Source organism: Canis lupus, chromosome 23, assembly GCF_011100685.1.
Source record: "Canis lupus familiaris isolate Mischka breed German Shepherd chromosome 23, alternate assembly UU_Cfam_GSD_1.0, whole genome shotgun sequence".
Lineage (NCBI taxonomy): Eukaryota > Metazoa > Chordata > Mammalia > Carnivora > Canidae > Canis > Canis lupus.
In genome coordinates this window covers 38,928,931-38,951,780 of record NC_049244.1, presented here as the reverse complement: position 1 = coordinate 38,951,780, position 22,850 = coordinate 38,928,931, and the positions used below count along the sequence as shown (strand labels likewise).

Below are 22,850 nucleotides of genomic sequence, written 5' to 3'. Positions count from 1 at the left end.
TTGGAGGACAGACGTGAAGCAGCAGCCATCTGATTTTCTATGCAGGCACTTTGGTAGCTCATATGGGGTATAACTTATCTGCTGGCTCAACTTTTGGGATGGGGCAGCAGTGTGGTCTTTGTTGTCCTACCTTTCCTAGGATCTTACTTCAAAGCTTCTTCAACTCCGAGGTCAAGTGTGTGTTTAGCAACCTGACAAAAGGTAACTTTTCACACAGGATACATCTAATTATCCAAGTTTGAGCCCATGAAGAGTGACATAGGTGTCCATCATCCTCCTGGGTTCCAGCTTCGTTCTTCTTGTTTCTTCCACTTTACATCTACTGTTCCTTCCTAATTGTCTACCCTGTGAGCTCTACATTAGGTGCAGAAACAGCAGCCTCACAGAGATAGATGCTTAACCAACCCCAATTGTGGAATAGCAAATCCCTGTAAACAAATCACTATGCAAACACACACACATGCCTGCAAATATCCTGGCAGTTCTGCTTCTCTGCCTGAACTCTGATGTAATTCTGGATTACTGACTAAATAAATATCCACTGTATGGATGTACAATTTGTTTATCCATTCACCACTTGATGGACATTTGGTTGTTCTCAGTGATCCGGTTTGGGATCATGGAGAAAGTTGCTATAAATGTTCACATACAGGTCTTTGTGTGAACATATTATTTCAAAATATGGCATTTATAAATGTAAGAAATAGCTAAAAGATTTCAATATGATTGCCACTGGAGGTGGAAAGGAGCACAAAGGGGTCTGATGTTGATGTTTTACATTTGAGACCTTTCTCCCCATGATTTAAAAAAAACAAAACACCGAATTATACATTCTAAAATAGTGAATTTTATGCTAGGTGAATGATATTTCAACAAAAAAGTATAAAAGTATATGATAATCCAATAAGCAGACTATGCCAATTTATAATCTAATATCAAGTTTTATTTACCTTTTTTCTTACAATATGCTGTCATTCAAAATATACCTCATAAGTAACTCATGCATACAGTAGGCACTCTATAAATATTTTGATTTAATAATTAGGTATTTTTTAGAATGACTAAAAATCCTGATGTAAAATCCCAATTGGGAAGTGCATAATCCCATTGTAGACAAAATATATAACTTTACAATAAACATTTTTATAAGAATTTGCCCCAAAGAGGGAACACTTACAATTTGGAAATTAAAAAATAAAAAGTAAAAAGCAAGATGAAACACAATACCAATATATTTAGCCAATGATCCCTGGATCAGTGGTGCTTACAGACCAAGGGTTACCTGCACCCTGTGGCCTTAAGACCATCTGAAATTCAGTTAAGAAGATAATTATATATTAACCACCTTTTAACAGGAAATGCTGCAAGAAAATATAAGCAATAGTCTGTGTAACTTTTTAAACTACATCCCTTACATGAACACAGGAAAAAAATTTAAATACATATTTTATTCTCCAATTTTAAAAAAATCAAGGCTTTTCATCTTAAGCAGCAAGAATGATCCACAAATAAGCAAGAGGTCACTTTTATAGAAGCTATGTTAAATTCTGTGGAAAATACTTTGGGAGATTAGTTCAAGAACCTTAGTCCAAATATAAAATAAATCTTTGCATTAAAGGGTCTTTCAGTGTTTACAAAAACAAAGCAGGCTGTGACCACTTATGATAAAGTATCTTCGAAATCCTTATTTTGGGTTAGCTTTATAACTATGAACAGTCACTCCAACCTGAAAAAAATTATAGCACTATCATGATAAAAATGAAAAGCCACCAAATGCCTAATCTTAGTGAAGTACCTGTGCAAACCTATAAACATACTCAAATACTCGATTGCTATAAAATGAAAAGTCTACTAACTATATTTTTCAAAAACTATATAATTCTATAAAAATTTAAATATGTGGACTATATCAATACATGGAAATGTATATATAAAATACTATTAAGTGAAAAAAACAAAATAAAAAATATAAAGTGATTACAACCATGAAAAAGTAAATATATTACAATAACAAAAACTGAAGTGAATTGAAATTTATAGAGACATAAATAGATTCAAATATCCATTGGGGTTTTTCTTTGTTACTTAAGAGTATAATAAAATAAAAAAAAATACCTATTTTAGATAAAACTATACTCCTGAACAATAAATACTGAACTACATGTGAACTCCTAAAACAGAGATTTTAAAAACCATGACTTACTACATTTCAGATGTGTCCTATGAATGGAGATCAGCCTACATCTGCTGATCTTCATTTTACAAAACCTTCTGGCAATGTATACAATTATAACTGCCCTTCTTAAACATAAAAAGAAAAAAATTTAAAGCACTGTTCAAGTTAGAAAACCAAGCAGCATGCTAACAAAATCTATCTACTTAATCTGTTTTGGCAAAAAGCTACTAACGGAGGATTTTAAAAAACTAATTCTATATACATATTTTACATAATATATTTATGCTATAAATATTTTAAAGAATGGCTTTTACATAATTCTTCATTTTAATTTCAATAGATACCTTATTGATTTAATCACAAATTATGCAAATGCAGTCTTTCAGGTTTATTACTGAAAATTATTCTCTCCATGGTTTAGAAAATGGTTAATTTCTTGGATAAAACATAGCATATTTAGAAGTCCGAAAGCCAAGTAAATCCCTTATTTCATTTCGGAATTTTGACAGATCTTGACGTAGTTCATTTAGGTTTTCCACAGTTGCCTGATCTGTACTTTGCATCTTCTGCCTCATGGACGTCAGATAACGATGCACTAAGCAGCACATCACTTTTTGGTAGTTCTCATCCCTCTTTTGCTTCAGATTTCTCCATTCCTTGAAAACAAACAATTACATGGTACTAACAATGTGTATAAACCACATTTAAATGAGGTGGATTTTTAAAAACATTCACCGATACAAAAAGTTGCAATTTTAATTTCTTACCTTTAAACTGTTTTGCCGTTTAACTTTGCCTTTTGATGTATGAGAGCAAATCCACTTACTGAGGCTACTAATCATGTAGCATATAGTCTTTGGTGAAGGAATGATGTTGAAAGGTGGGGGTAATGTGCATTTGTCATCAAAGTAGCTAAGCCATAACTTTGCTCGAGCAAACTTCCATTCTTTGTCTTCATGATTCTGTTGAGACATTCATGAAAAAGCACAATAGAATATGATCACACACACACACGCACGCTCGCGCGCGCAGGGGGGCAGAAGGAGTAGGAGCAAGGGAGAGAGGTAGAGGGGGACAGAGGGAAAGAGAGAGAATTTTAAACTCTCCAAAAGTTTGCACACCTTGTAGGTAAAAATTTGGTTCAAGATTCGCAGTTAATACATTACTTACATTTTAAAAATCTATATTTAATTTAAATATTATACTAATTCTTATAATCTTTGGTTGCCTTATCTACTGCATACATTTGGTATGATCTGAAAGAATATAAAGTCTTTGAAAGAATGAACACTTACTGCTATCAACTGGAAGCTTTTGTGAAGCATTGCCACCAGCAGCTTGGTGAGCACAATCACTACCACGACATTGTACGTCCCAACAATAACCGCTCCAACAAAAGACTGCAATTCTTCTCCATAACTAAATCTCGTGACAAAGATTGCCACATGTGCTAAGGAGAAAATATACCAGAACAAAGCAAAACAAGTGCCAATGAACCTGTAAAGACAATTACATTTCTGTTTAAAAGAAAATTAAAGAAATTAACTAGCAAAAATGAAGAATTCATTTATAGTAGCATTCCGTAAATAAAATATTGATAATCTAAGAATATTTTATAAAATGAATGAAGTTGAACCCAACAGTACAGACATGCCTTCCCTTAAACAAAGAGACAGACTCAACAGGAGGATAAATTATTTTTGTTTAACCTCTTATTGCCCTCCTGTCTATTCTAAACAAAACAGCCTCTAAGATACTGCTAATGCCTAGATAGACGACGTCACCATCACTCCTCTGCGAAGGAACTTCAAATGGCTCTCAACCTCAGTAGCCCCAAGTCCTTACAAGTATCAGTAAGGTTCTAGATCTCCTACACCTTTCCCTCTGATTCACTACATCCCGTTCACACTGACCTCCTGGCTTTTCCCTGAACTTGCCAACCACACTCCCATCTCAGGGCATTTGCCTTTGCCATTCCCTTTATCTGCTAATATTCTTCCACCAGCCATATTCTTCAGGTCTTGATCCTCCATCAGCGTGACATCTTTACTTAAATGTCATCTCCGGTGAGGCCCTCCCCAGTCTCCTATCTAAAACTGTACCCTCTCACACATATAACCTCCCTGGCCCAAGCTTTGTCTCCTTAGCCTCTTTTATTGCATAATATACTATATATTTTATTTCTCTTTTTATTGCCTCTATCATCTCACTATGATATAATAGAAACTCCATGAGGTAGTTTTATTCATTGGTGCTTCATTCACTCAGCACTTTGAACAGTGTGTTACACAGAGGGTGTTAAATGAATACTTACTGTTCATTTAATTTTATTCCTTAAATAAGATGATATATGAGTATCTAAAGAAGAGTTGGTACATAGCAGAAATACAACAAATGGGTAATTCCACACCTTCTTCTCCATTATGTTATTTTACAATGAGCGGAGGTATTTTCTCTGCCCCAACAACTAATTGTTCAATTTCTTATGATATGACCAATTAGAAGAAAAAATTGTTGATGAAACTCTAATGATTCTCAATTCTAGTGACCTCCTACTAAGTGTGGAAAATGCAAGAGACTGCTTTGGCTGTAATAGTGATGGACAGTTGCTACTGACATTTACTATGTAAAGGGCAGAAATATCAAATGTCCTGTAATATAAAGGACTGGAGGAAAACTGTCCTGCCCAAAATACAATGTGCAAAATGCCAAGAGTTCCTCTGTTAAAACAGACTGTAGTGGGGGAAACAATGTAATATTTTGGGCCTATCATTTACTTGAGATTCTATTTCTATAAAGATTAACTATCAAATGATTCATGAAAAATAAGTATTTCTTATTAAAAAATGTCTTAGAGAAAATTTGAGGTTCTATTTCTCTAGGTACTAATTCATATACAACACAATAGAGAGAAATATACTTATTAAAAATTTTAGAAGACACTCACGAATGGAAGGTATCATTGCTTTGCTGTTCACAGAAGATGCCTACACAGTCCTTCTGTTCTTTCGGGGTATAGCCTTTATCATACAGTTGTGTAAGTCCAATTGTGAAAGAAAACAAAACAAGAAGGAACATCCCAAGAAATTTTCCAAAATCTTGTAACATCTGTCCCATTGAAATCTGTGGAATATATTATATAGGTGTTCGTTAAAATTATCAGGAAAACAAAATATTAAGTATTAAATGACCAGGCAATAAAGGTAAAACAAACATATGCCACAGTCTACTCTTTTTATTCCATCTGGGTAAGATAGTTCTGTACTTTTGAAACATCCATAATCTCCTTGCCTAACAAAACGCCACTCTAATCATGCCAGCACTGTGAGTATTGGATGGCACATTTCTTGAATCTGGACCAGGTGTGCAGAGGACATTGCTGTGATGAAGTTAAGAGATAGATATGGAGATTTAAGAAAAGCCTAATTTGCAAAGAATAAAAGGAAACTCTTTGCTCAAGCCTAAAGGGAAAGAAATGCTTATATTTATAGCTTCTTAAAATTTTCAATATAAAATCATGACATAAAGTATTTCATTTGATTTTTGTGACCAGTTCTAAACCAATTCCCAAAAGACAGCATTTCCTCCTTCAGAATTGCCTTAATCTCTTTTGCCAAGGTGGTCAATTTTCTTTCATTTTAGGTCAATTATAAGAAAATGTTATGTGTTCAAGCCAGATGAGTGGGTCTAGTACCTGGGTCCCTACTGTAATGTGGACCTGTGAAGTGCATCCGGGAGGTTGTTTCAAGCCTAATTTCATTGTCCTCCAACACTCCCTAAAAATCTGGAAAATAGGTTACTTTTCGTAAATTCTTGATATTTAAATTATTAGCATACAAATTTGAAGAATAATTTGACATTACCTTTTTGACCAGTAATTCTATCCCTTGGAATTTAGCCAATAGATAGGAAATACACAAAGATGTATGTATATACAAGGACTTTCACTATAGCACTGTTAGAGGTAGCAAAAAAATTAGAACATCCTAAATACTGTTGGAAAGAAGGAAGTGTATCTCTATGTGCTGGCACAGAAAACTGCCTATAAAATATTAAATCAAAAACGCAGGGTAGAGAACAGTATTATAAGCTCCCATTTCTATTTTTTAAAGGATAAATTAGATATATATTTTCATACAGACAGGTTTTAATGTGCAGAGGAAAGTTCTGGAAGCTTACACAAGGAACTGTTAATAGTGAGTATCTATGGAAGATAGGACTAGGGGTTGGAAGGCAGACTTTTTTCCTTTGAATTTTCTTTACCAAATGCATTTATTACTGTTACGATATAAAAAATAGTTTAAAAATAGTGTTTAAAAATAATCTTTTCTCAAGATTTACAAGTCAATTTTATAAAGTTAATTAAATTCAGCTTCAAATAAAATTTCTCACTGCTTCAAACCTGACAAAATAATACACACCACTTACCAATGACACAAAATGGTAGTGACAAGCAAGTACGCAAACTCCTCTAACCCACTAAAGTGAGCCAGCTAATTAAGTAGAAGAGGTGTGCTAAAATTTTTGAGGCAAACCACAAGCTGGTGACCTGGACTCTGCAACCCTGGAGAGCTCCAATATGCCTGAGTTGCACATTTGACTAGGCCATGTGGTAGGTTAGAAGCCTTGTGCTTCCCTCACTTCCCCTTGCAAAATTCTGAGAGAAGAAATAGAGAACTTTTAGATTCAGTAAGCTTGAAATGTGTGAAAAAGAGAAGAAACATTTCCTTCTTAATGATAGCTTTATACTGAATCACCTTGGAAAGAAATAATTTATTCAGTCTGTGAGGCTTAGATAAACCCATGTCATAAGACCAGAGAACTTAAGTTGGACAGTAAGAACAGAGTACCTGCTTTAGATAACTAAAAAAGACCGCCTTTGAAGAAAATTCAGACACTGTAAGTAAACTTATAGGTAAACAGGATTTCCCAAGAGTGACCATGTATGATGTTATAATTTTAATTTTAAAAATTTAGTCCAAAAGAGAAGCCTTAATTTAACATTACTAAGCTGTTTTTTTTTTAAAGATTTGTTTTAGAAAGAGAGTGAGCTACAAAGTTTTTTCTTAAAGATTTATTTATTTACTTTAGAAAAATAGTGAGCAAGGGGAAGGGCAAAAGGAGACAGAGAGAGAATCTGAGCAAGGAACCCACACAGGGCTCAATCCCGTGACCCTGAGATCATGACCTGAGCTGAAATCAAGAGTCTGACACTTAACCGACTGAGCCACCCAGGTGTCCCTAACGTTACTATGTTTTAAAGAGTAAGTATAACTCAACTTCAGTATCAAGATGAACAATATTTAATGAAAAAAAAAAAAAAAAAAACAACAGGAACTTTCAAGGCCTGTTCTTTAAAAGCATGATATTAGTGTTTACATAAGATGGAAGAATCAAAAGTAGTTACAGTGGATATCCCAGGGGTAAGTATTAACTGAAAAAGCACACTAACCAAACATTCATGTAAAAGGTAAAATTTAAAAACAGTAAATCTATTTTAGTCTGAGAAAGATTATGGGGCTTATTTATTTGTAAAAATAATATTCATGCTTTTGAAAACATTTACTTATTTTAAACTACTTAGCAGTTTTACTCAAGAGATAGGAAAATTAGGAAATGAAAAGAAGAAGGTAATTAAAATATTGATACTGAAGTTTACATAGAGTTAAACTGGCACACACAGAGAAAAATATATACATCTTTCCTAATAACCAGAAAAATGGAAATGTACGCAAACTACTAAGATAGGATAACAGCACCAAATGCTACTGAATGTGGTGAAAAGTCACTTGCTTTTATACTGCTTGTGAGATCAAAAATTAATACATCCTTTTGTAGAGAAACAAATATTAAGGCAGAGGGGGAAACTGAGTGAGAAAAATTAGAGAGGAAGACAGACCAGGAGACTCCTAACTCTGAGAAACAAACAAAGGATTGCAGAAAGGGAGGTGAGGATGGGGTGGGGTAACTGGGTGACAGGCATTAAGGAGGGCACATGAGATGAGCACTGGATGTTATATGTTGGCAAACTGAATTTAAATAAAAATAAAAAATAAAAAAAATACTGAGGCAATATAAAGATCATATCTTCTGATATGTTACTAGAGATTTATCCTTAGGAAATACTTTAAAAGAGGCAAAGCCCTCTACACAGAGCACTGCATAGAACAGCAAAAATATGCCAAATGCCTGATAGGGCAAAAGCTGGTATCATTATGGTTCACATCAAGTGTTAAATTATAGAACTTGCTAATGAAGCAATAATAAGGACAATCTCTAGTCATTCTCCTTCCAATCTTTATCCAGAAAAAGCCATAGTTACTGGTCTAAAAGTTCTTTTAAAAAAAAAAGATTTTATCTATTTATTTATGAGAGAGAGAGAAAGAGAGAGAGAGCAAGCTCAAGTGGAAAGGAGGAGCAGAGGGAGAGAGAATCCCAGGCTGGTTCCATGCTGAGCACCAGCCCGGTGTAAAAGGCTCAATCTCATGAGCCTGAGATCATGACCTGAGCTGAAGTCAAGAGTTGGATGCTTAATCGACTGAGCCACCCAGGCGCCCCTCCCCCCAACCCCATCTAAAAGTTTTATCTGATCAAGTATTCACACTCAAAACCTCCTTTGCATGTGTGATAATATTCAAATTTCTGGCACAGAGGCCTTCAAGAGTCCAGTGCAGTCTATTTTTTTCACCCTCATCTCTCCAACTGCCACTGTCCAAGTACAAAAGACATCCTGTCTTGTCTAAGCATACCATGCTTTTATAACTTGATGCTTTCGTACAGGTAACCCTATGTTCTTTGCCAGCCAGGCTTCTCAACCCTTCAAGGCCCAGATCAAATGTCACTTTCAGAAGCTTTCCAGACTCTCTCCAGGCACTGCCTTAGTTATGCTTCAAAGTACGTTGTCTATAATTTCTAAAATACTATTTTTCACTTTACACCAATATTTGTTTGTCTCTTGTAGCAGTCTTTAAAAGCATGTGGAATGTCAGTAAGCTCCAGAGCCCAGCATTATAGTTAAAATGTTGAACACATAACTACATTTTTTAGCAGATTTTATTTATTTACTTAAGTGAGAGAGAAAGAGCATGAGCATGGGGAGGGGCAGAGGCAGAGGGAGAAGCAGGAAGCCCAACTTGGGGCTCAATTCCAGGACTCCAGGATCATGACCTGAGCTGAAGGCAGACGCTTAACTGATTGAAGCCACCTAGAACTACTTTTTATATGGTTTTTATACAACTCTTTACCATTTTCCAAGAAGTATCATGTATTCTTATTTACCTTGCAGGATGGGAAAGGCTAGTATTATCTCTATTTTTCCAAGTGACAAAGTGAAGCTCTGGGAGATTTAGTGAATGGTTCAGGGTAACAGAACTAATAGATAGCAGACGTAGAATTCTATTAACTTCTCACAAGAGCTTTTCTGAAACATTACTTTGTGGGCAGCCTGGGTTGCTCAGCGGTTTAGCGCCACCTTTGGCCGGGGGTGTGATACTGGAGACCCCGGATGGAGTCCCACATAGGGCTCCCTGCATGGGGCCTGCTTCTCCCTCTGCCTGTGTCTGTGCCTCTCTCTCTCTGTGTCTCTCATGAATAAATAAGTAAAATCTTTTTAAAAAAACAACAACAACATTACTTTGTGGTTTTTATCTTAGCTCTTCCATCAAAAATTTGGGGCTGTGCACAATTAAGACATTTCATTCTTATGTGACTGTATGGCTTATTGAATTAATACGTGAATAAATATCAAAGAAAAAAATGTTAATTAGGATTTTTCACCATGTCTTTTTTTTTTCTAACACTGTAAACTGGGCCTTAGTTTCCTGACCTGTAAAAGGGATGGATATATGCTACATCAGATTCACTCCCCACATGCTATTAAAAACTTGCCAGACTTTACCCTAATCTATTTAATCAGTATCCCTGAGTACAGGACTGAGAAATGAAGGTTTCATGTGCTCCCCTGTTGATTCTGAGCCTCACCAATTTGGGAACTCCCAGACTACATGACCTTTAAGCTTTCCTCTAACTATAACATTCATGCTTCTTAAAGAAAATGTCCAACCCTGGTATACCCTAAAATGTTAGACACCTGAAATCACTCTTTACTCAATGCAAAGAACAACAATATGCCATTTATGCTATACAGACCAGTAAATCAAATCTAATAACTACCCAGTAAAGCCAAATAATTCCCTAGGAATAAAGTATGCATTTATTTGTCAGACACTACATTTACTTTCCAAGTTTCCTTGTGTTATTTTTCAGCTCTGCCACAGTTAACTCCACTAACTATAAAGGGAATGGAGAAATGGATCTAATCATTTTTGTAAAACTTATCACATGTCAGGGACTCTGCCATGAGATACACCTTATATATACTGATCCATTTAATCCTCATAACAATGACACAGAACCTGAGACTCACAGAGATGAAATAACAATAAGTTATGGAGCAAGGTTTTGAACCCAGTTGGTTGGTTCCATCTTGTCCTTTCTGTCTAATGACTGAACTACAAGTGCTAAGACTGTTTACTTCATTTGAAACATATGAATAAAGCAGGAAGAAATTTTGAGATCCGTATATTATTGAAGCCTACCCAAAGAAGTGTTGTATAATAACAGTCAATGAGGGAATCATATTAATCTGTAGCATTCAAAACAGAGGGGCAACTTAGCAGAGTGGTGAAGATCATTAGCTTTGGAGCCAAATCATCTGGGCTGGAATCCCAGTTCAGCTACTTACCAGCTGTGTGACCTTGTGCAAGTTACTTAATGTCTCTATGCCTCAGTGTCTTCCTCTGTAAAATGGAAATAAAAGAGTCTGCCTCTTAGAATGGTTGTGAGGATTCAATAAGGTAATAAATGTAAATAAAGATCTTAAATAGTACCCACAGTAAGGGCCAGATGTTAACTGTTATTATTACAACTGCCACTTTTATTTTTAGTTTCTATCTTCATGTCTTGTTTTTGTTGTTGTTAAAATGTAGAACATTACTGATTTATGTTCAACCATGACTCGTATCTGTTGAAGTGCATTAGTTGGCATCCTTCATAAAAGCAGAAAAGCTAACTTCAAAAAGCAGGTTGGTTTGTGGATTCAGACAGACCAGGTTCAACAGACAGTCCAAGGTTCAACTCTTGACTCTACCTGGGTCCAATTCTGTGAACTACTGAACCTCTCTAAGCCTTATATCCCCCATTTGTAAAATGGAAATAACAAATGGCAAGGGTTGTGATGAGGATTAAATATGTGGAAAACTGCACTGTGCCTGGCCCACATGAAATGTCCAACAATAGTGGTTGCTGTTATTTTGAATAAGCAGCTCCAGGGACAGCTAGGATATTGTTCTATTTCTCCATTAGCTTTTTTCTTTTCATGCACCAAGTAGCACTTGTCTCTACTCAAGTCCATTCTAACCAGTTTTGCAATTCAATTTAACAAACAGTAAAGTAACTATTATGGCAAGGCAGTGAGTAAAGTGCAGATGAAAAAATAAAGATATATTATTCCCCATCCTCAAGGACTTTTTAATTTAGTAGAAATAATATCATCTAGAATTTAAGACAAGCTAAATTTTAATTGTCTCACAATTAAGACAAGCTCTAGGAAGTGCTCATTAGAGGTTCAAAGTACCAAGTTCATTGGATGGAATTATCCATTAGCAGGGGAGTAGAAGTGTAGGAATGGATTTTCCAGTGGCAAGAGCCCTAAAGCTTGCAGATGTTCCCTCTTCCTGGGACACCCTAACCCACCTCCTTTCTACTCATATTTCAAGACTTATTAATTCTAGTGTCTCTTGGAAATGCCTTAAACCAAGCAAGAGCCTTTTCTCTGAGCAGTTTATGACAATACCACTGTAAATGTCATGCTTGTTTGTCCCCCTCAATGCACCGTGAGCTCCTTAAGAAAATATTGGAGCTTACTCATTTTAGTATTCTCAGTGTCTAATACCTGCCAGGCACTCAATAAATGTTGAATAAATAAATTTCAATAAGTAGAAAAATGGCTGGGACATTCCTAACAGGGTAATAACATAAACAACATAGAAGTGAGAGAGCATGGGCATGTGTGAGATTAGTGACTGGTCTTGACCCAGATGGAGAAGTATATCAGTAAGAGACAGAGATGAATATAGTGAGAGATGGCTACAAAGTAAATAGGGCCAGACACAGACGTCATCTTCCAAAGTCTACCCATGACGTAAGCCACAAATTTAATGAACGTAATCAGAAAAATGTCAAGTACTAAAATAGAGGATTCATTCATTGCTGAATATAGAACTATTTTATATATTACACTATATGATATTCCTGTGACCTAATCTGCCTAGGACAGTCTCAGTTTCCACTGGTTTTCCCAAGTTAGTATTCTCCAAAGTGCCTCCATTTGGATGATAAAATATGGTCATTCTAACCAAGGGAGAGATCTGTACCACTACTACAGGCTATATATGTCCAGCTAAAATAAAAGTCTGTCAACTTCTAAATCTGCAAAAATCTGGAAGGAAAATAAATGTTAGTAAATGGAGATAAATTTAAAAACCAACTGCATGGGATCTCTGGGTGGCGCAGCAGTTTAGCGCCTGCCTTTGGCCCAGGGTGCGATCCTGGAGACCCGGGATCGAATCCCACGTCGGGCTCCCGGGGCATGGAGCCTGCTTCTCCCTCTGCCTGTGTCTCTGCCTCTCTCTCTCTCTCTCTGCCTGTGTCTCTGCCCCTCTCTCTCTCTGTGACTATCACAAATAAATAAATAAATTAAAAAAAAAAAAACAACTGCAGTGATCACATAAAAACATTATCTGACATACCAAGTATATATATAAGGAGAAAAAAAAGTTACACTTTTGCTAAAGTAATTAATTTACTGTCAATTTTATTTTTGCATTTATTTTACATTCATAACTGGATCATTCCCTTTTAATTGAGTTCCTTACTTATGATTAACAAAATGGAAAAATGTATTACAAATCATCTAATAATTTTTTTCTGGGATATTTTGGCTGAATTATGCAATACAAATCTGTCACGTTTGTAAGACTACACTGAAAAACAAATATCTTTATTTGAAAACTTCTTTAAGTAAAAGCCTGAAACTATGATTCTACAGATTCCTAGTCAATATCTATTTTTTGCCTTCTTCCTAACTAACCAGGCCCTGATTTCTTGAAGGGCAATATGCTCAATTAAAAGTACTCCTCTCATTAAAAGTGGCTCAATGGTTGAGTGAGTGTCTGCCTTCAACTCAGGGCGTGATCCCAGAATTCTGGGATCAAGTCCTGCATCAGGCTCCCTGCTTCTCCCTCTGCTTTTGTCTCTGCCTCTCTCATAAATAAATAGACAAAATCTTTAAAAAAAAAAAAAAAAGTACTCATCTCCTCAGACTTCCTTGTAGCTACAAATAACCATGTGACCAAATTCTGGCCAGTGAGTTATAAGTGGAAGCATTTGATAGGGTTCTAGGGAAAATTATTGCTCTTTTGATAAAAAGAGAAAGATAGCTGGCCCATGCTTCCTGCCTTTTCCCCCTCTACTTTCCCCCTTCCTCCTGCAGAATACAGATTTGATATAATGACCTGGAGCAGAGAGCGCGTGACCACACGAATCAGTAACACTCTAAAGATTGCCTGGGAATATTTGCTTTATAATACCATACTAATAATATTTGTATTTCCAAATCCTTCAGTTCTGAGACTAGTCTATACCAGACAATGGTTGCCAAGGGAGAGGGTAAGGGAAGTACTAAATGCAAAAAGGTACCAAGAAACTTTTTGAGGTGATACACATGTTCTCTATCTTGATTATGGTGGTGATTAAACAAATTCATACATATGCAAAACTCATCAAATTACATGGTTAAGATGGGTGTATTTTACTGTATGCAAAGTATACCTTAATAAAGACAATTTAAAAAATCATTCACTAAACTAAATCATAATATTTAAGCATATGACTAACCTGCAGACTTTTAAAAAATAGGAACACAATAAATATTTGTTGGCTTCACCTAATTATCTGTTAGCTCTCTGGCTATTAGGATAATATAACTTATCTTGCTGGAGGAGAAAAATACACACAACAGCTGAAATGACAAATATCCACTTATGCAGTATTTGTATACATATCTATACAGTTATTTCAGGAAGAGACTAAGTCAGAAGACCTGACTCAACAGTTCTAAGAAATATAAAGAGATAACTCACTAAGAAATAATGGCATACTTTTTCCTTTTTAACTCTTTGTAGAAATCTAAAAAAAAAAAAAAAAAATTTCCAGTAAAGAAACTTAGTGATTTTATCGGTTTTTAGCTAAAAAGAAAAAAAAAATCAACATGCATGTAAAAATACTGTTGATTCTTGATAAAGACATTCATAGAGGATATTAGTGGCAGAATTAAATCAAAATACAGTCTAAAACCAGTGTCTCATGTACTATTGCTTTGGAGAAAAACAGAGACTTAAGCATATCTAATGAAAATTGAGTATGACATTAAATGAGTTTATATAACGATCGTTTAAACAAGATTAAGCAAGTTTTTTCTTTTACTTCTTTCTCATAAGCTTTAATGTGATAATGTGCACTGTGAATTCCCAAAGGAGTTATTTGGAATGCAGTGTGTCTGACTTATTTCAGTCAGAGCACCTCACCGGACTTGGTTAAGAGAATCACACTTCAGGAAACACTGCTGCAGGATAGTCAATGCCAAGCCAACCAGGTTTTTCCTACTTTTTATTTTCATAGCTCTACTTGGAGAAGGTAATTAATGCCTCTTATTTAAAACATCTCCTTTAGGGATGGCTGGGTGGTTCAGTGGTTGAGCATCTGCCTTTGACTCAGGGCATGATCCCAGGGTCCTGAGATTGAGTCCCACATCATACCACATCTCCCTCTACCTACGTCTCTGCCTCTCTGTCTCTTATGAATAAATAAATAAAACCTAAAAAAAAAAAAACCTCTTTAAAAATGTTGTTAAAATCTACATTCATAGTAAATTTCAACTTACTGAGAAAAAATCAATATTACTCAGACTTTCAGACTTATAACTTACAATACAGTATATGTAGAGCTAGTTACATAGCAGAATTGATTCCCACCTTCTAAAAAGAATCACTGCAAAAAAAAAATAAAAATAAAAATAAAAATAAAATAAAATAAAAAATAAAAAGAACCACTGCCACAATCTGTCGGGTAAATTCAATCAATTGTGAGTCCTTTCTTTAGTGTAAAGAGACTTAGAATTTAGTCCTGGATTCTCATGATAATAATAATCATACTACTCTGAACAAATCACATACTGTCTCAAAAGTTCAATTTCTTGAGCTATAAATTACTATAAAGTATAAAACCAAACTACATGAACTCTATGAAATTTGTTAGTTCTGAATATGCTATTTCCCAACTTATTACATTTAATATTTACTAAACAAAATGAAAGAATATTTTTAAAATATAGCTTACATATTTTCAAAGTCATCAAGTATGAATTCTTTTTGCCACAACATCTCCCTCATATTTATCACTTAAAATTGTAAATGTGAGATTCATTTCGATAAAAAGCAGATTTTCATGTCCCTCAATTGTCTGAGGTATAACTATATTTTAAACAAATCTATGTCTATGGACTGCAGGGAGAGTTTGAATGAAGTTTGAATATCTGAAAGCAAGAGATTATTATTCAGCCAGAAGCAAAGCAGAGGAACATGCAGTGTCCTCTCAATTGTTAATTATTTTCAAAAGCAAAGTTTAACTTTAACATCAAGAGAGAACAGTGCTCCAGTGGACCAACAGAAAAACATAATCATAATGACATCTAACAAATATTGTTTTAGAAATATTATTACCTGTAGTGGACCCAATATAGAGCTTGTTGTATACATAAAAAAGAGACGAAGATAACTTAGAACATTTGCAAATGCAAAAAGCCCTTCTGCCACCAGAGTAGGATGGAATGCGTCCCAGTCCTTCCGATCAGCAAAATCATGAAACTAAAGTTAGGAAGAAAAAGCCAAAGGTAAATAGCTCCCTCAACTTAGGAAAATAAAAATAAATATTCTGAGTATTGAAAGAAAATGAATTATTTATCTCTTTTAGGGGCTCTCTCCTTTTACATTTTATTATCAAGTCTTCTTCTTTTAATACAAATAACATTGTTTTAACTAAATGAAAGATCTCTACATATATGAGGCAATATCACTTGCTCTCAGTTACTTAGTTACATATTAAATTAACCTGGACCTTTAACTCAGGTTTCCAGAATGAACCCTAGAAATTCTCCCTTCTAAATACTAAGAAAGAGAGTGCATTATTATACTCAGACATAGAATGGCCACATGTTTCAATTGCCTGGATAGTCCCAAATAATATCCCTCTTTTCCTGGTATAATTAATGCCCCCTTTCACTCTCAAAGTGTCCTGGTTTGGATAAAAAATTATATGAGCACTCCACTTCTAGAACTAAAGAGATCAGTGTAAGATACCAATGACCCCCAACCATTTATCTATGTATGACCAATTTTTATTTTCGTAGTAATTTCACAACTCTGGCCACTGAAAATACCTAACAAACACGTTCCATGCTACTGATTATTTAAAGGAGGAGTTTTTTTTTTTTTAATAAAGTAAAATGATGTAAGATAACCAGTTTTCTTTCTCTATGTCTATAAATTAGTTAAAAAAAAAAACAGAAAATATATCTTTCAGTTCCTTGCCTGTAATGCCTTAGAAGAATTCTAAACTCAGGGCTTAAACAAAGATAGTTAACTTAAAATCTATTACCTTTTCTGGACTTGGAAGAGGCTTATATCTTCATAAAATTATAAGATGTGTATAAAACTAAATTTATGTCAAATTCTAAATTTAAAAATAGAGGCATCAAAAAGGATCACATTTATATCACTTTTTAAGCTACGGAAGATAATTATCATGATTTGGAATGTGCAAACACTATAGAATGAATCCTTAAAGATAAACTTTTTTCTAGCAGGTATAAAGATAACTTAACACTAATCAATTTAAGTAAGTCTGTGTTCTCATTTTAAGTATATATACACATTAATGAGGTAAATGAACCTAGCTCAGATATAAGGAATCGGCATTTGGTAGAAAAAAAATGCCTAGACAGACCTGGATTTAAATCCAGTCTTGGTTTCTTACTGTGTGGTCTTGGATAAGTTACTTAATATCTCTGAGCTTCGTTTTCCTTATTTGCAAAATGGGGATAAGGACATCTGTCTCATAGAGTCCCTGTGAGGATAAAATGAGATAAAGTATAGCACGTATCAACCATGGTGTCTGGCATATAATAGGTAACCAACATTTAAAGGTAATTAACATCCTTTAAACTATCAGAAGGGAGGAAACAATGCACACTATTCCCTTATACTGGGATGGGTTTAAAATGAAAACACATCAGATAGAGATTTGGGCCAACGTAACTCTGAGTTATACAGCTACATATCTCAGGTTTTTTGTAAACAAACTTCATTTGTGTCTCCAATTAACATAGCTAATAGTCACCTTGTTGTGAGCAACCACTTTGAGGGCAAAAGTTGCCAAATAAAGTGAATTCATGACAAAACTGAGTTGATTACGGGATTCTTCCAAAAAGTCTTCTAATCCTTCATACCAGAGTCTTTTAATATCTGACCAAATCATACCTAAAAAAAAGGAAGGAAAATGAATCAAACAATGCTCTTAATTCAATAAAAAACTAAAAAATACTTTAAAACTCAAGATATTAAATAAATAACATTTCCATCAGCTACAGCTTCTTTCAGAAGAAAAAATATTTTAGTATTTTAAGTAAAAAGTTTTCATAATTTGAAAGAAAATAACTGCAAGTTTTACATGACAATCTCTCAGGGAGGAATTTTAATAAATGTGAAACAAGCATAAGGAAACAAATAAATTGTTGTTAAACACACATACACACACACACACTCACACACACACACACACACAGGCTCAGTTCCTTATTTTCTTTTCTCTATTATGCTCACTACTTCAGTGACCTCATCCAGTCTAGTCTCTAACAGCTTTAAATACCATCTATGGGCAGATTTTTAAATTTATCTCTAAACTCAATCTGTATTTATAGAATAATTAATATCTCTAACTCTCTCTCCTAAACTCAACTTGTATATGTACTTGACTGCTCTGCATGCCCAATGGGATGTCCGAACATATCCAAACTGAATTCTTAATCTCTGCCCCCAAATTCACTGTACTTGGAAGTCTTCCCATCTCATTTGATAGAAACTTCTTCATTCTAGTGACACAATCCAAATTTCCTTGAATCATCCTTGACTCATATTTCTTTTAAACCACACATTCAGGGATGCCTGAGTGGCTGAGCGTCTGCCTTTGACTCAGGGCCTGATCAGGAGTCCGGGACTGAGTCTCACATTGGGCTCCTGCGGAGAGCTTGCTTCTCCCTCTGCCTGTGTCTCTGCCTCTTTCTCCGTCTCTCATGAATAAATAAATAAAATTTTAGAAAATAAATAAAAATAAACCACACATTCAATGCAATAGCAAATCCTGTTGGCTCTACTTTCAAAATAGAATTCTGTTCAACTTCAAACCATCATTCTGTCTAGCCTGGATTATTGAAATAGCCTACCTGGTTTCCCTGCTTTTCTCCTGGTCTCCTTAAAATCTACTCTCTATATAGCAACCAGAGTAATCCTCATAAAAAATCCAGGTCTTATTTCCCTTCTCAAAACTCTGAGGTAACTCCCAGAGGAGAAAGGATTAACTACAGGTCCGAACTCTTTCTCCACAAGAACACAACCTCATGTTACTGCCTATTAAAGGGGTTTCCTTGGAAACATACTACGTTAAGAAAAATACAGAATGTCAGCTCTGTTCAACATTGTTATAAAAACAGCACTGGTTGGGGAACTGAATCTGGACTGGGAAGACTGAGCAGACCTATAGACCTTGAAGGCATACACAGCCAGGAATATAAAAAGACACATGTTAAGATTGATGAATCACTAAACTCTACCTCGGAAACGAATAATATACTATATGTTAATTAATTGAATTTAAATAAATTTTTAAAAATAATTCATAACTGAAGTATATAATATATATCATATATATAAAACTGAATATATATCTGATTTCTCCATTCTACTTGATTGCTTATTCGTTCATTCCTGTAACAGTATTTTTTTATTACATTAGTGTTATGACTAATATGAGTGCTCCAATTTTGCTATTAAAAAATCATTATATGATTTCCTGGAGTACTTTGAATATTGTAGCTTTTAATATCTCAAAAGTTTACAGGATGGTGCATCTTTACAATGTTAAGTCAACTCCTCAGTGAATAGGGTTATGTTTCTTTATTGACTTTAACTCTACTTGTGATGATTAAAAAACTTTTATCTATAAAGATCTTTTTTTGAGTCTTAATAGATTTCTTTTTTTAAAGATTTTATTTATTTATTCATGAGAGACACAGAGAGAGAGGCAGAAGCATAGGCAGAGGGAGAAGCAGGCTCCCTACGGGGAGCCAGATGTGGGACTCGATCCCAGGATCACGACCTGAGCCAAGGGCAGGTGCTCAACCACTGAGCCACACAGGCATCCCTTCATAGATTTAAAAAAAAAAAAAAAAAAAAACATGTTGAGAAACACAGGCCTCGAGTTCTCTGTGTGATGTCTCTTTTAAACTCAAGAGTGTGCTTGCAGTGGGAGCTACACGCTTGGGCTTTATGAGATACAGCTGCTGCTAGATTTGAGACTTCGCTAGCTGGCGTATAGCCCATGCCCATCCATATGTCCTCATCCCATCCCATACAATTGAACGTGCCTACAATAGGGTGAGGAAACAGCCCAACTTTTTAAGAACTGCCAATAAAGATATATTTGAAGCTGTAATGCTGACATGTTGTACTCTCCTGTCTTGTACCCTTTTACAAAGCTAGTAAGTAAACCAGTGCCAGGTTACCACCTATTGTGTACTGCAAGTATGAACGTCAATGAGAACCCACGATCACCGCTGCTGATTGTGCAGAGTGGGCACCAAATCTTCCCTTCTATCTCATTTCACTCAGAGTCAAAAGTAATTTCTTTACCATGACCTGTAAGGCCCTATACCACTTCTCCCCTCTGACATTCTCTATCAATCTTTCCTTCCACTACTTGTCACACAGGCCTCCTTGCTTCCTTGCTGTCCTCTGAAACACAAGACTCCTGTATTAGGGCCTTTATATCAGCTCTTCCCTTTGATTAGAGGCTCCTCACCCAGACTGGACTAATTCCTTTACCATCTACTTTGATCATCCTATCTAAAATTGCAAATCCCATGTCCTCTACTCCCAACTCCCTAACTCTGCTTCTTCCTTTCTTTTCCCTTAGTACTTAACACTTTCAAACATTGTGTAGAGTGGGCTTATTATGTCTATTATTAACTGACTGTATTCACCCCACTTAAGAGTAAACTCTTCAAGAGTAAGAATTCTGGTTTTTATTAACATTGGGTAAACTCTTCAAGAGTAAGAATTCTTGTTTTTATGAACCAATGTCCTAAATGTTCTGGATTGTGCATAATACACAGTTGGGTGCTAAAAAAATTTGCTAAATGAATAAATATACACAAATGAAACCCAAACGAACAAACAAAAAAATCCCTTCCCCTTTTTTGGCCAGAAATTCCTCCATAGCTAATATATTGCTAGGGGTACCAGAGAACATACTATAATCCAGGATAGTTTTTTTGATAAATTCTTTCATAAGATCTTTTTAAGGAGAATATACAGTAATAAAAGAATAGAGTGCTGCAACATGACATCTGGGTGGAGATCAAGTTAAGTGAGTCAGAAACATCCTCTGGCTTACCAGTAGGGAGAATAATTCCCCTAGGAAGCACATGAAACATTCTTGAAAAACTGTTTATAACATCTTAATTATACAATACCCATATTTTATGCAGAAAATCATTTTTAAATATTTGCATATCTGGCAGGGAAATTACTTTAAAAAGCTCTACTTAAATGAGCTTCTATCTTAAATGAATACATAAAAACTATCTGAAAAAAAAATATCTGAAAATGTTAAACCAAATTGTCTACTATTTTAGTACCACTGAAATATCAAACCAAGAAAGATGCTTACAGAAATAAGCGTTTTACTTTCTGTAAAATCCAGTATTATATCTAAAAGGAAGTCTTGACAACAATTACAAAATGAATTGGAAAAGATTTTTGATTTAAAAAAAAAAAAACAGAGAGACAGGTGAAAGAATAGTGAGTACTGCTGCCAGGTGGTTTCCTATCTTCTGTGAAACTCCCCACAATAAAACGAAGCTAATACACGTCACATAATTGATTTTTCGGAGTTGAATTAAGAGGACAAAATAATTTTAACCTATTATAATCAATGCATTCACTAGTCAATGTACTATATTTCAGGTTTTTTTTTTTTTTTTTAAGAATTAGTAATCAACACTATAAGCTACAATCCCATCATTTTGGGATTCCTCAAAACCTGGTCCTACATCCTCTATTCTCATTTTATACTTTCTCAAATGTCTCATCTGTGCTTATAATTTCATATACAACCTATATGCAGATTATTCACACATTGCTAACTCAAGCTTAGACTTCCTCTTGAGCTCCAGACTATGATGTCTAATTGTCTCGAGATCTTGAAGTCTTTAATTTTAATGTATCCAAAACTACACTAAGGATCTAACCTCCCATAAATCCCCAAACTAAGCTCTCTTCCAAAATTCCTACACTGCTAATAAACTCACTCTTCCTCACCTCCTAATATTGTGTGCTTCCATGTCCTATTGACTTTACTTTGTAAATACCTCTCCAATCTGTTCCCTTCTCTCTTTTTCTATCATAAACATCCTAAATCCAAGGTACCATCAGCTTTCATCTGCAACAGCCTCCTTTTTGGTCTCCCACCATCCACTCTTGCCATAGCCCTATCCTCCCAACCATTCTCTACTGTAGCCAGAATGATCTTTTCAAAAGACAAATCTGAAAAACAAAAACAAAAAACAAAAGGGAAATCTGATCATATCACTCAACTACTTAAAAATTTCAATGGTTTTCCATTGTTCTTAGCATAAAATCAAAACAAGTAACATGGCTCGTAAGGCTGTCCACGGTCTGAAGCACCATCCATTTCTACAGCTTCATCTTGAATTTTGCTTCTCTTGTTTTCCTAATACTTTATACCTTATCCAGAAAACAATATAAATAAGTTTCACACTAGAAAGCTGTACAATGATGCAACTTGGAATTACATATGATAAAGCATAAATTATTTCCTAAATTAAAATATTAAATTTTAGATAAACTAGCAGAAATAACAAGAGGAAAATATTAGTAAGAAAGTATTTAATTCCCTTTAGCTTAGAATTCAGATGTGTGTTATTTTTACTTTATATACCTAATTTTAAATGTTAATGCATAATGGATTGAATATTAATAAAAGTAAAACTTTGATTTAAATCAAGTTACTTGAAACTAACTAAATTCCAAATAAAAATTAAAATTTCGAAACATGTACTGTAAATTACTCTAATAGCTAAAGGAGAACTAAAAGTGAAACTGATACATTAATTTTTCTCAAATTATACAATAATTAAGCCAATAAAGAACATATTGATCAACCAATGCTTTATAACATGGAAAAGACCAAATTTTAATATTCT

The 22,850-nt window shown here is 34.7% G+C and overlaps 1 protein-coding gene across 6 annotated transcripts in view; it reads right to left on the bottom strand.

Annotated features, from left to right (window-relative positions):
* Positions 1-921: 921 nt before the first annotated feature.
* The window catches only part of TRPC1 (transient receptor potential cation channel subfamily C member 1), a 65,925-nt gene continuing 43,996 nt past the window's right edge, over positions 922-22,850 (bottom strand). For 5 of the 6 annotated variants that reach the window (XM_038571113.1, XM_038571112.1, XM_038571114.1 and 2 more), the window contains 6 exons: positions 17,690-17,829; positions 16,015-16,158; positions 5,124-5,299; positions 3,472-3,673; positions 2,944-3,138; positions 2,552-2,832 (listed from right to left, as the gene is read on the bottom strand). In XM_038571113.1, coding sequence (XP_038427041.1) covers positions 2,605-2,832; positions 2,944-3,138; positions 3,472-3,673; positions 5,124-5,299; positions 16,015-16,158; positions 17,690-17,829 — 1,085 coding nt within the window. In that variant the 3' untranslated portion in view covers positions 2,552-2,604. Of the gene's footprint in view, positions 2,833-2,943; positions 3,139-3,471; positions 3,674-5,123; positions 5,300-16,014; positions 16,159-17,689; positions 17,830-22,850 lie in introns of all 6 variants that reach the window. The other variant, XM_038571110.1, reaches the window with a different exon arrangement.